Below are 14060 nucleotides of genomic sequence, written 5' to 3' on the forward strand. Positions count from 1 at the left end.
GGGGCCATTTACTGCTGAGCGCCAGTATTTTGCCTTGGGGATAGGTTCTGGGAAAAGACAGGCAAGCCAGCAAATGCTACCACGACTGCTCCTCCTGCTGCCACCATCATCATCACCAGAATGGGCCCAGGTCCCAACCCCAGCCACACCCTCAGATCCCTGCAGCGCCCCAGGCTGCTTTGGGCAGGAACGTGCACACCAGACCTGGAGGCAGGCAGGCAGGCAGGCAGGCCAACTGTTTGGCATACACACTGCCCATTGTCCACTGTGCCTGTGGGCCTGGAACCACATATGTACACCCAGCTTATCTCCTCTGTTCACACACCTGCTTCCTTGTCCCATCAGACTTCATTTGTAAACACAAAGTCAAAGATACAATCAAGAGTTTCAAGACTGCAACAGAAGAGCATTAAGCCAAGTCCATGGCCCTGTGCGACTGCTTGAGACTTCATGGTATATCTGTAGAAATTACTTGGCCCCTTGTATGAATGAGTATGGAGGCAGATACATTTATGCCTTTGACTTTCCCTAGTGGGAATACATACAAATGGGTCATGGATGAGGGTGTTACTGACCACTAGTAGTTTCTCTCTCTGCTGCTTAAGCCTACCCTTTTTGATGAAAGTGCTGGATACCAAGGCAGTCTTTCTTTGGAGGGAGCTCTTCATAGATTCAGATGAGAGTTTCTTTTCCCAAGATTCTAGAGAGAGTGGGAGTGAGACAGCAGGACGGAACTAGCATTTATTATTTATGTTAATTTATACCAACCGACTCATTTAATCCTAACAGGAGTTCTGTTAGCCCCTTAGCATGAGAATCTGAACTGAGAGGTTGAAGAACTTTCCCAAGATCACACAGCCTGAAAATGGTAGAGCAGAGATTTAAACCAGGCAGCTTTAATGTCCTGAATGAGAGCACCGGAGACAAATTATCTGGGTCCAAATCCTGACTGTGCCATATAATGGCTTCATGTTGGATGAGTTCCTTCCCTGAGCCTCGGTTTCCTCATGTATATAGTAGAGATCAGACTAGTAGCGTACCTACTTCATGTTCAGAGGGTTAAATGAAGGTTGAATACATGTAAAGCATTAAGAACAGTGCCTGGGGGGGCACGTGGGCGGCTCAGTCACATCGGCCTTCGGCTCAGGTCATGATCCCAGGGTCCTGGGATCGAGCCCTGAATTGGGGTCCCTGCTCAGCAGGGAGCCTGCTTCTCCTCTCCCTCTGCCTGCCGCTTTGCCTACTTGTGCTCTCTCTAGCAAATAAATAAATAAAATCTTTAAAAAAAAAAAAGGACACTGCCTAGCACTTAGTAAGCCTATGGTAAATCTACTAGTGCCAGCATTACTGGCACTCCCTGCCCACTCCACAGCCTCTCTTCACAGCTGAGAAAAGAATGTTGGTGATCAGCAGAAGAGAAGAGCTTACAGGCAGGCAGCAGGGGCCTTCTGCTGTTTACCCTCCCTAAAATTCCCCTCGCAGGCCCTCTTACACGTGATGTGATCGGTGATCTGATTCTTGCTCCTGGCCCCCCCATCTCTATAGGCTTCTTGGATTCTAATGTTCCACTGGTCTGATCGTTTTCTGTCTGGGCCATGTGTGTTGCAGGTATGAGACATCTCTGCTGGATTTGGTTCAATCCCTGAGTCCAAAGTCTGCTCCCAAACCTCAGCCCCATCCCTCCAAAGAAGCTGGGGCCTGGAATCACAGTGCTCGTCGACTCAGTCCTCGAAAATCAATCTGGAACAAGATGGGGACAGGCAGGACCCCCGAAGACCTAGAGGAGAATCAAATCCTGGAAGATATCTTTTTCATTTGACGTTGAAACACACGCTACAAATTTCCATCCGAAATGTGTGGGCTTCTCAATATCCTGATCTAGGATTTTAAATTATTTGATTGCAAAGTAACCGTGTCTCTTCTTTCACAGGGGTCTCTCTCACTAACATCCTGTTACATGTTGAACATAGTAATCATGCTACAAACCCAGAGTGGTTTTGATCAGACCCATCAGCAGGTAACACATTAAGGGGGGATAGGGGTGGAGGGCAGTATCTTTTCTATGCCAAGCAGAGATTAGAAAATTAACATAGGACATTTTCTACATGCAAAGGCCTTTGGATATTCAGCCTCATTTCCAGAGTGTTTCCTTCTTCATACTTTGTTAGAAGAGGCTGGCTTTCTTTTATACACAAGGAAGACCTTTTCACGGAAAGATTCCCTCTGATTTAAAAGTAGCCCTTTTGTAACATAAGCAGTTTCAGAAAGACAGACTCTTTACCTCTCCACCTCTCCTTTACCTCTATTCCCTCATTGCCTACTTCTATGCACGTGTAGTCATTTAATTCCGAAGTTGGAGTTGGTGCCCTACCATCACAAGCAACAACGAGGACCAGTTGTGAGTCAGTTCCAGTGGTCATCAGCCCTTAACCAAAGGGCACAATGGGCTGGAGGGAGGGATCCAACCAACCCTTGGAAATCAGCATTAAGTCATGTAACAGAGTGACTGCCCTCAGGAAATAAAATGGAGGCACAGGACTGACATGTTTTCCCTGCCACCCACCCATTTCCCAGGATAAATAAGAGCAAGAGCTCAGTACTTTTTATTGACCTAAGTGTCTATATTTGTGAGCTGCCCATGGCTGTGTCTGGGGGAGAAGCCACTAGAGAGGAGTATCAGCTGCCACAGGCTGAGAGGCTTTCCCTGGTCCTCCCTCTTACTTCATGAGGACCAAAGGCCCTAGATTGGTCAGGCCTTTTGGATGCTCTGCTCAGAGTCACTGTCCCGTGATCCCAAAGAACCGTCTCTCCCTGCCAGATTCTCCTCCGCCACCCCCAAGCAGAATCCTCCTGGTCTTTCCAATCTTTCCCACTGGGTCCTCCATTTGACCCAGAAAAGGCCTGGGGAAGAAGTACACTTGAGACCTCATTCTCTCTCTGTTCTCCTATTTGGCAGAGCTCTTTAGATGGGTCCTTCAGCTTACAGTGGGCTCTAGTGCACTCTCATGCCGATGGGCAGCATGATGAGCCTGGTAGAGCCAGTGAGTTAACAACCTCCCAGTCATTGGAAGCAAGGGAGGTGTGTCCCCAGATGTGTCTACTTGATGACTTTATTTGATCTGGAGGGTGTCGCTTTCTGTTTCTCTCTCCCTTTCACCGAATGCCAGGCTTGAAGTGGGATCAAGAGTCTTTCTCAGTCAGCATTGGTAGCCAAGGTCAGACCACCCAGGGTGAACTGCATTTAGTGAGCCTGCATGGCTTCCCTGAATTCTTTATCAAAACTAGATATCAACCTACAAAAGCCTTGTTAAAGAGATTCCTTATCTGGGTAGATCAAAATCTCATTGTCTCTTCAGGCTGAGGCCCTAACACCTCTACTCAGCCTTCCTTCACTTGGGTCTTTTTGCTCTTGGGGGAAGATAAGAATGGGTTCTACCAACACCAGTCCTTAATCTGAGGTCAGGATTGACTGACTAGTTGTAGGCATCCAGTTGAAAAGTTGAAAAAGCACTGCAGATTAAAGTATCCTTTTAAAGTTCACCCCATGACAGAAACTGAGTCAATTTCATCCCATTTCAGAAAGCATTTGGAAAATTGACTTTCCTTTGGTGTGGCAAAATGGGAAGAAACAAACTGAGAGCCCTCAGCCATTTTCTCAGTTAAATTTAGGTTTCCAGAACTATCTTCTCCTTGCCTCAGGTGTCAGGAGCACCTTAAGTACATCCAGCTCCCTTGGATCAGCCATAACTACACTCCGCCACTTGGACACCAGTGACGTTACAGGTCTCTAGAATAAGGGCATGCCAGGAGGATCAACAAAAGGATGATGCTGTCTTTAAGAAGCTCGTTTGCCTTCAGAAGAATCATAAATGAGACAAACTAAGGGCTTTTGGCAGGGGGCAGGGGTGGTCACGTGCCACAGATTGGAGTTTAAGTGCTTCTTTACCTCCCCCTGCATGAGCAGTTTGGAAGAGCAAAGATGGGTTTTCAGCAGAGCGTCAATCACGTCAATCAATATATTTTTTATGCTACATCCCCCCCCACTGGTTGCCTTTCTCTATCCTGTAGGCCCTTCCTGTGTGTCAGGGCAACAGGATGTGAATTTGTGTCTAATCCAGTGTCTTCCTTATGAACTGAACAGTTTTTTATTTTATACGGTTTATTTTAACATCTTCATCTGTCTGACTTTGAGACACACATATATATGAAAAGGTTGTTGTAGAGCCTTGAGGCTGTTGTGGAGCCTGGAAGCTTGACCTAATTGCAGATATCCTACAGAGAGAGGGTCTGACACAGAGGAGTCTGCCTTTCTTCCTGGTAGAGTGCTCACAACAGTGACTGGTTGCCTCCAGCTGCTTCCTCAGAGCAAGACTAGACACATATTAGGGGTGCTGCAGATAATGCCCCAACATTGCCCACTCTGCTGGTTGGGCAGATTGGAAAACCAATCCATGTTTGCAAAATGGCACAGGACAAAGTATGTCCACTGAAGCTCCTACAGGGGCCCAAAGTGCTTGATTTAGGAAACGAAGGTCAGTCAAGGAAAAGCTTTTTCTGGCAGTCATCCTTCACATAGGCACACTTGTGTTCATCCAAACCTGATCCCCCGTGGTGAGGACTTATCTAGAAAACCCCAAATGTCATGGGGAAGGGAGGGGCTCTCTCCTCCCTCAGAGCCACTCTTTCCACTTGGCCCTGCTTCCAGCACCATGGCCAGAGACTCTGGGAAGGGGTAGGCCTAAAGGAGAGGAGCTGGATGAAGTCTGGGGTCATTAGTGAGGTGGATGGAGGCTATGGCAGACCCTCCCAATGCATGCTTTATCCTCACCTTGGAGAGTATTGTTTTTACTGTGGGCAACTGTTTATATATGTATGAGATTTTAAGTTAATAAATTATCTCCATGGCTATTTTCCTCATGTGGTCTTGATATCGAGTTGTCCCTTCACACCCCTCATCAGATCAGTGGGGCAGAGCTTGAAAGCAAGAACAGCACCCCAGGTTATCAGATGTTATTCTCCTCAGTATGTGTCAAAACAGTCGAAGCTTGGGTCAACAGAAAGAAAGAAAATGGTTTGCCATAACCTGATAGGTTTTCCTGGTTGACTTCAGCTCGCTCCCATTACGTGGACACCAAGTCTCCTCTAGGTTGTGTGGTTGCTAGAATGGAGGTTTCGATCTTTGTGCACCTCTGAGTCCCTTCCATGTGCCCGTCACCCAAACTGCTCAGCAAGGAAGAACTATCACAGCCCTTTGAGACAGGAAAAATGGTCCTTTCTAGTTGGCTTTAGGTGCTAAGAGATGTTAGGCGAGGGCTTGTGTGCCTGAAATGCCCAGTTTTGAGATCATACTGGTAGATTCAATTAACAGCCAGAGACCCTCTCCTGCCCCTTGTTCCCCCGGTCAACCTAGCACCTCCACCTGCCCAAGGAGACTGCAGGTACCCCTCAGAGGCAGAGGTGGTGAGGATATAATCATCACTCAACCAACTCCAAGCCCTATGCACCATCTTATTCAATGCTTATGAGAGTCACACTTTTAAGAAATCATTTGCATATGTGTTACTTACAAGCCACCTCAAGTCCTTGATGGAATGAGGACAGGGATACATCTATGCACACCTAAGTTTTCAAGGTGTCACCTTGTGCACCAATAATGAAAATGAGGCATAACAAACCCTAACTAAGGTCATCAGCTAGTAAAGAATAGAATTCCAACTCAGAATCTGGGGGTGGGAGGGTCATTATTCCCACCCCCCCCTCCTTCCAGTCAAATTCCCAAGTAGTATCAAGTCCACCTCCTATTTCTCAACCTGCCCCTTCACTCTTATCTCTGCTGGTGCAACAGTCTGTGCATTGGTCTTCCCGCCAGATGGCCTGGATTCATCCTTGAACAAGTGACTTTACCCTTCTTTGCCTCACTCTTATCTTTAAATGGGGATCATAACAGAACCTACCACAAAAGGTTATTGGAGAGTGCAGTGAACTAATGCATGTCGAGTGCTCAGCACAGATAAGTAAGCACTCATAAGGGTTACCTGTTTCTGTTCTCCAGGAAGCTACCAGGGTCATCTTGCCATGTCATGCCCTGGCTTAAAAGTGTTGGATAGTTCCAGTACTTAGTTTCCTATTGCGCTTAAGAAAGAGGTTGGCCTTCTGAGCATAATGCACGAGGACCTTCATGGTTTGGCCCACTGTAGACCTCTGGCCCCTTCATTTCCCCACTGTTTCTTTCTCCTGACTTCTGTGCTGTGAACTTCCATAGTTCCTGAAGGCACTATGATATCCTTCTCCCGACCTTCTTATGAGCTTTCTTAGCCATTTGTACATCATTTATCACCACACTTGCTGGGCTAGAAATGCCTGTTTATTTGATCCCTCCTTTAGATGGTTGGCCCCATGGTGGCCAGGATAAGATGTAGGTCTTAGCCGTCACTCACTCCCAAGAACTTAGCATGGTTCCTGGCACGTTATTTATGTGTATTATTTATCAGTTAGATGGATAGGTAGGTGCATGGGTGAAAGGGAGGGAAAGGAGGGAGGGAAGGAAGCCATTAAACAGATCTGTGCCTCTAAAGTCCAGTACTCTGTACTATGTACTATGCCAGGCTGCTTGCCCCTCTCTCATAAAGGAGAAAGTGAGGGCTGTACTGAGGGGCTTAGGGCTTAGGGACACCTCCATTGCTCCCTCCTCATTCCCACACTGACTCGTATTTTCTTTCTAGAACAAACCTAAGATTTATAACTTTCTTGCTTAAAAATCCAAAGGACTCCACAACGCTTACAGGGCAAGGAGCATACCCCTTAGAGTGACATGCCAGGACTCAGCATCTGACCCCATCTCCCTCCTTTCTCTTCTACATTCACCTTTGCAACTCACAGCTGTTGGCCACCTCCCAAAGACATGCTGCTCTTTCCTATCTGTGTGACTTTTCCACATCTGTCTCTCTCTGTCGTGGATGAATCTTTCCAGACCTAGCTCAGTTGTCACCACTTCCATATTTTTCTGATCCCACCCCCCCCCCCAGGCATCCTTATAGACTCTTTTCTCCTGGCTCCAGTAATGCTCCACGAGCCTTCCGTCATATCCCGCCTCAAACTGCGCTGTATTGTTTGTCTCCCTGTTAGAACGGTTAAGTGTCCAAAGGTGACAAATACTGACCTTGGAGTCAACTCAGCCTTCCCACTTGCGAGCTGTACACACTGAGACAGGTTATGCCTTATAAATTTAAACTGGATTATAAAGTTAAGCTTTGTAAGTTATACTCTCTAAGCCTCAGATAGAACAATTCATAAAATTATTTGTCAAAAGAGGGTGGTCATTCCTACCTTACAAGTTGGTGCCTGGAACGCTGATCTAGCCCAGAGGAAAGTGAGAGTGATAAGGCAGAAGTGTCCATGCCAGGAGGCCCAGGTGGGGTGCCCAGAGGAGCCAGAGGGGGGCTCCACGGAATGTAAGGGTCCGGAAGACCGAGGAGTAACAATCATTGTTGGGGTTTGTGAGAGAAGAAGAGGCGCTTGACTGGAAGACCAGGGTCCAGGCAGGGCGTGGGCACCTGTCTCTCCCTCCCCTTCCTTGCGCTCCACAGCTGGTGGCCTTGGTGGGTACCTCACTGGCACCACCACACAGACAATGGCCTGACCCCCTGACCGGGGTGTCCATGGTCCAGGGTCCTTCGCCTGCGCTGCAGTTCTGCACTGTGCTCTTCCCCGCTCCGTGTCCTTCTCTTCCGCCGTGCTGAGATGAGGAGCTGGAGGTAGGGAAGGCCGGCTGTCCTACTGCTTGTCGCTGCCACCTGAGGCTGGATGAACTCCACAGCCCTGGTTTGCAGCCTTCTCCTCCCAGCTGGACGTGATCTAAGCGCGTTGGATTTATATAACATTGGGAAATGGTAAACTGTGTAAATTTGCTACATTTTCCAGGGACAGTTATTTATGGAGAGGCATTTTTAACTCAAGTGCAGAAGTGTTAAATCATTATAATAAATTCATGCTATTCAGACTTTCTTACATTGTAATAAATTTTTTCTAAGCATGAATGAGGAGATCCATGATTCCTCTAATATACCATTATGTATTTCTTCTCAAAATGACACAACTTACTATATCAACTGGGAGAATAATAGAAGGAGATTTACTGTGTTGGAGGAAAAAAGTCAAGTAGCAATGAGTGTCAGAAGGGTCTCGGGAGCAGGGACCCCCAGCAGAATTTCTCCCTGCCTCTCGGACATGGCAGGTGTCGCTAAAGTAGGGGAGGGTCTGGCGAGGGGTGCAACCCCCACATCTGCTAGCTGAGCTTCGGAAAAGAGCAGAGAAATGGGCCCGGGGCCCAGGGACTTCTGTCCTCCACTGGGGGGGTGGGGTGGAGTGGGCTGTCTCAGAAAGGAAAAGTCCCCCAGTCTTCCAAAACCATCCATCTGGGGAGAGAGCTGCCCTCTCATCACCTGCCTCACCTCACTCCTCACCTGGCTGCTCACCAGACCGGAGGATTCATAGCTTTCATCCGATTCAAAACGTTCAGGACACACTGGTCTTCAGTGAACCGATTGTCTGCTCTGCCCTAGGCAAAGTCCAGTGACATCTTTCCTGACCCCCAGCAGCACACAAGAGCTACGTCCGGCTGCAGCCACAGCTCCCATAGGCCAGACGTCACAGAGGCCTGAACAGGGGCTCCTGCAAGGGGGGCTTCGGTCAGAATCTTCCCCGGAGATGGGACATTTTGGCTGGGCAAAGGCAGGGAAGGAAGCGTTCCAGGCAGACGAGCCATGTGTCAAAGGCACGGAGACAGAGACCCCCAGAGTCAGTCAGCTGCGGCACAGCCTCGAATGCTAGGCCTGGTGCTTAAACTCGGAGGAGCAGCAGGGTCCAGTGGAAAGAGACCTGCATCGATTCCAACCATTGCTGCTTCCCAGCTGTGGGGTGCCTCCCCACTCAGGGCACCCAGTTCCCTCCTCCGTGAGGAGGGGAACCCGGCCCTGCAATGCCTGGTCCACGTGGCTGATGGCTCTCTTCAGGCGAACTTCAAACTGGCCACCTTTTTTTCATTCTATTGTGAAGCCAGACTTACGTAGACGTTTTGGAAACAGTACAAAGAATTTCTGTATGCCCTTCACCCATAATCCCCAAGTGTTAACATTTTAACTCATTTGCTTTATCATTCCCTCTTTCTCACACATATGTAAACACATATATCATTAATTTTTTGTCAAGTATTCGATAGTAAGTTGCCGACAGAATACTCTCCTTTCCCCTACGAGTTTAGCATGGATGTCCTACAAACAGGGCTTTCTCTTACAGCAAGCCCAGGCTGGAGGCTAACATGAACACGGTACCATCATCTACTCTGCAGACCTTGACTGAAGTTTGCCAGATTTCCTTCCTAGCTTCCAAGTTTCCTTTCCCTAAATATCCTTCTTAACAAAAGAGAAACGATTCTGGCCCCGGATCGTAAGTTGCATTTAACTATTGTGTCTCTGAGTACAATCTACTTGTTTTGTAAAATGTTCCCCAATTTGGGCTTGTCTGATGTTTTCATAGGATTACATTCAGGTTATGCATTTTCAGCAGGAAAAAGTGATGCTGAGTCCTCAGTACATCATAGCAGGAGGCCTATGATAGCTCTTTCCTTCATTCCAGGGGATGTTAACTTTAATCACCGGTTAAGGTACAATTGTACAATTATTAACTTTTCCTTGTAATTTATTAGTGTGGGAAGGGGGGATACTCTGAGACTATGTAAATATTGTTTCTCTTCTACCCTTTAGTGAGAGTTTCAGCATCCTTTGATGATTCAGCACATTCCATTTAAATCCTTAGTCTTCTTCTGGGTTCTGACTACCCTCTTGGACCAGCCCAGTGCTAGACAAGAGATTGGAAAAGGAGACAACTCATTTCTTCTCCTTAGGGACTTCCGCTAGGGAGGGAGCCACATACAGAAGCACAGAACAGTGTGGAAAGAGGGCCCAGTGAAGTAGTCCCCACGCTGAGGTCAATGGGAGGTCAGAAAACAGGTGCTCAGCTAACAGGTGCTCAGCTCTCTTCAGGCGAACTTCAAACTGAAGTTTATAAGCCATCTTTGAGGGCTCCAATGAGAACTTTTCGCAAAGGCCTATCCCACCAGCTCCCCAGGTAATGAGAAGACCGGAAGCACCAGGCTTTCTTCTAATCCTCGTGCAGGGTTGGGGCAAGGGGAGAAAGAGGGGCCTTGCTGAGAGTGTGCCAGGTATGGGGCCCGCAGGAGGCATCCCCCCCATGCCACACCTCTTCTCATCCATTCAGCAAACATTGTGGAGCACCTACTATGTACCAGCACAACGTACTCTCAAGTAGTTCTTGATTAAAGGGGGTCCCTCGAACCCAGAGGCCCCTAAAGTTGCCCAGCACTCGGGGCAAGACAGCAAGTGTCAAGACTTGCTTCAGCTTCTGCCCAGAGTTGAGAGCAGAATCAAGTGGTGGAGAAAACATGGCTGGGTTCTCTCATTCAGGTGGCTCTTATCTCAAGAGCTAGGCTGAGGGCATTCATGGTCTCCCTCCTCTGCCCTCTCTCTTCTCTGTGGCCCTTCCCAGCACTTAGCAGAGAGCTGGGCCAAATCCTTGAGACCCAGGGCACCTGCTCACTTTGCAAAGGGGAAGACTGGCAGAGGCAGAGGTCTGAGCCCTTCCGGGACGATCTTTCTTCCCGCAGTTAGCTTGTGTGTCTTTGCGTGAGGCTTGGGAATACCGTCGGCGAAGAGGCTTCCGAGTGAGGCGTCGTCATGCCAGGGCCTTGACCAGGTGGACCCTTCCAAAGGCATAGAGTGATGACAAGCACAGAATCTGCCAGCAGGGGGCCTGGGCTCAAACCCCAGCTCTGCCCTACCGTGTGACTTGGAGCACTCCGCTTAAGCTCATCGGTAAAACGGGGTTCAGCGTCGTTGGGAAGGTAACTGGATGGTATCAGTGAAGTAGGCAGGACAGTGTCTGGGTCATCAGTAGGTGGATTGTTTTTAAACAAGGCCCAGTGTCTTCCCCCCGCATATCCCCCACCTACCTAGACATCTTGGCACTTCTTCAGAAGGCTGGGGTCCTTTGTTCCTCCATGGGCCCCTCCCTTGGGGTCTATTGATCCCTTGCTCACCTTCTAACACTCAGCCCCAGTGTCCCCCTAGACTGGGCTCCCCTGACCCCTGCACCACGCTGCCCCGCAGCTGTCTTTGCTTGCCAAGGAGCCTCATAGCGGGGAAGGAGAGCAGCTGATTTCGAATCTGGGCTCCATTACTTTCTTGCAGTGTGATTTGGGGCAAGTCATTTACCTTTCCCAAGCCTCTGATTGTTCATTGGTAAAATAAGGTGATAACACCCTGCAGATAACTGCCAGGTTTAGAGAGAATACCCGTAACACACTTGGCATTGTCCTAGAAGGCGGCTGTCATTATTATGTCTCCCAGAATCCTTAGCATAGTGCTGGGACTTGGGGAAGAGATGCACCCCCCATTCCAAGATGATTTTCATTTAAAGAGTAGGACTAATGGAGGCCCAAGTCTAACCCAAGAAAAACGCCCAACAGTGGGACCTGGGGCCCTGAGCAACACTGGCGTGTAGCGGGGCAGGTGTATCGGGTCCACCTGGCTGCCCTCATGTTGGTTCCCATGGCGACCATGCCCCACCCGTGCAGGGTGAAAACGAACCACAACTGAAGCCCCTCTTTGGACCCCAGGAGGAAGAGGAGATGGGAGACAAAGTTGGCAGCACATGGGTCCACCGATTTCCTGCCACCCCAGAGCCCACAGCCCCTGGAGCTGGGCCCCAGGAGGAGGTAAGGAGGGAGGGCAAATGGCAAAGACGATTCACGTGGAGACTCTGGAGACGAGAGGAATCCTCCTACCTCAATTAGTGGAGTGTGGGGCCCTCAGAAATGGTTAAATTTTCCCCTTGATTTTTGAGTGATGGAGAACCAGTTTGCATTGATCTTGAGAATTTGCTTATAGTTTTCTCCAGAGTTCAGTGTACTGGGGAAAGGAGAGCTGACACAAGCTCAAAAGGTTTTGAACCCCAGGTGGCTGCTTAAACTGTTAATAAATATTCCATTTATTTCCACTGACCATCCCCTCCTTGTGAAGAATAAAAGCTAACTGGGTCTTTGGGTTCTTCTGCTTCCCTCCATGCTCCCCCTCGGTCCCCACGGCCAGCAAGTGCTACCAGGCAGGGAGAATTTTGGACCCCTTAGCAGCATGCTTAGTACGTGTCACTCACTCATGTCTAAGAACGCCAGCTCCAGCCCCGCTGACGAAGGAGAGGAGGAAAGGATCTTTCCTGGCACCAGAGTCGACATAGATGTTTCCTAAAGGTGAGACTGGATGGTTGAGAAACCCGTGAGAAGTGGGGAGCAAGGAGGCAGGACACAGTGCTGGAGGAAGCTGCTATGCAGAGGGTTCACAGCCCGGGGAGGTGGGATGCAGGGATGAAAAGCATCCACCGCTCTGCAGACAGCCCTGGGCTTGGGCCCTGACTCTGGGTCATCTGGGCAAGGGACTGCACCTCTTAGAGCCTGTTTCCTCATTCGTAAGACAGGGATGAAAACACCCACCTCAGAGTATTAGGTGAGATTATAATTAAGCAGCTCAGCACAGGGTCTGGCTCAGAGCAAGCACCCCTAAGTGGTAGCTACACGCATGGCTCCAAGAGAAGACCCCAAAAGATAAGAGTGTGAGCCGAAGGGCCCTGATTCCTCTACCCAGCCAGTGGGGTCCTGAGCGTACCCAGGCCTGGGCTTATCTGCTGGGAGTCCCACAGGCTAGCTGTTGGAGCCTGGACCATCACTGCCTGGCTCTAGGTCTCCCCCCTGAGTTTGTCACGCCAATGCACCCCGCATGTACACATTTAAACGGGGTAATAGGGACAACTGATAACATTGGCTGGAAAGGGTGGGAAGGAACACTTTCACTGTAGACTTCTTCATACTTTTTGAGTTTTGAATATGTTACCTTTAAAAAAAAACAAGTAACATTTTTAAAATGCAAAGACCAAATTAATATGCAGCCTGAGGCCATATGACCCCAGAGGAGGATTGGCTGTAGACTGTAAGAGCTGCAGCAGTGCCGGGAATGCTCTTGGGAGAAAGGGCAAAGAAAGGAAGGGGCACAGGGGCAGCAGCTAATTGGGGTCCCTGGGAAAGAGTGTGAGCAGCAAGAGACAGAGGTGTGTGCACCTCAACACGACGGGAGTTCTCTGGGAGTGTCACAGGGCTGGCTGGACTGTGAGAAGGTGGCTTACAGTGGTCTGATGTCAAGTTCAAGCTTGCTTCAGTCGGGATGTGAATTGTCAATGGGATGGAATGAAGGAAAGGGAAGAAGGGGATCGAAGCCTGAAGCATTCATTCTGAGTATCTATACTACACCATCAAAGAATGCACGGCTCAGAATCTTTGGGGTGGGGTAGCTGCGCATGGCTGTGTCTCATGGACTCCTCACAACTCTTGGGGTGGTGGTCTAAAGAGGGGAGGCAGGGAGCTGCCTCCCTCCCTAAGGCAGGGAGCTGCCTCCCTCCCAGTCTCCTCTCTAAAATGGGAGAGGCCCTGGGAGGAGAGATGAAAACATTTTAGAGAGGAGACTGGGGCTCAGAGATGTTAGGTAACTTTTCCCAAGTGACACAGAAGATATTTGAAAGAACTGGGGTTTGCATCCAGTCAGACGTCAAAGCCTCTGCCTTCTTCACTCTGATACATGAGTCTCTGAGCGCCCCCCTGGTCTGGGCAGATCCTGGTGTGACCCCCACAAAGGGTGTAAGCCCAGAGGGGGACGTTCAGAGCTCCCCGAAGGGATGAGGAGCCAGGCTAGCATGAGGGAAGAGGAGTTGGGGTGATAGGAGGGGCCTGGGGTCCTGGGGCTGGCCTGAAGACCAGACACTGAGGGGGTGGGGGAGAGGGCAGGGAACCAAAGGGAGGACTCGCAGAGAGAAGGGAGGGCAACTTAGAGAGGCAGATGGAGGGGCAGAGAAAGAGAACTCTCAAGTAAAAAGCCTGTACTTGCAAATACTCATTTGAGGGGAAAGGGAGTGTGGGCTATACACTTACTCCAAATGAGCAT

The 14060-nt window shown here is 49.3% G+C and overlaps 1 protein-coding gene across 6 annotated transcripts in view; it reads left to right on the forward strand.

Moving 5' to 3' along the window:
* KIAA1328 (KIAA1328 ortholog) overlaps positions 1–4908 on the forward strand; it is a 372399-nt gene extending 367491 nt beyond the window's left edge. For 5 of the 6 annotated variants that reach the window (XM_027576100.2, XM_027576101.2, XM_027576102.2 and 2 more), the window contains one exon: positions 1609–4908. In XM_027576100.2, the coding sequence (XP_027431901.2) occupies positions 1609–1819 (211 nt within the window). In that variant the 3' untranslated portion in view covers positions 1820–4908. The remainder of the gene's footprint in view (positions 1–1608) is intronic. The other variant, XR_003516907.2, reaches the window with a different exon arrangement.
* The last annotated feature ends 9152 nt before the right edge of the window (positions 4909–14060 follow it).

This window comes from Zalophus californianus, chromosome 14 (assembly GCF_009762305.2).
Source record: "Zalophus californianus isolate mZalCal1 chromosome 14, mZalCal1.pri.v2, whole genome shotgun sequence".
Taxonomy (NCBI): domain Eukaryota; kingdom Metazoa; phylum Chordata; class Mammalia; order Carnivora; family Otariidae; genus Zalophus; species Zalophus californianus.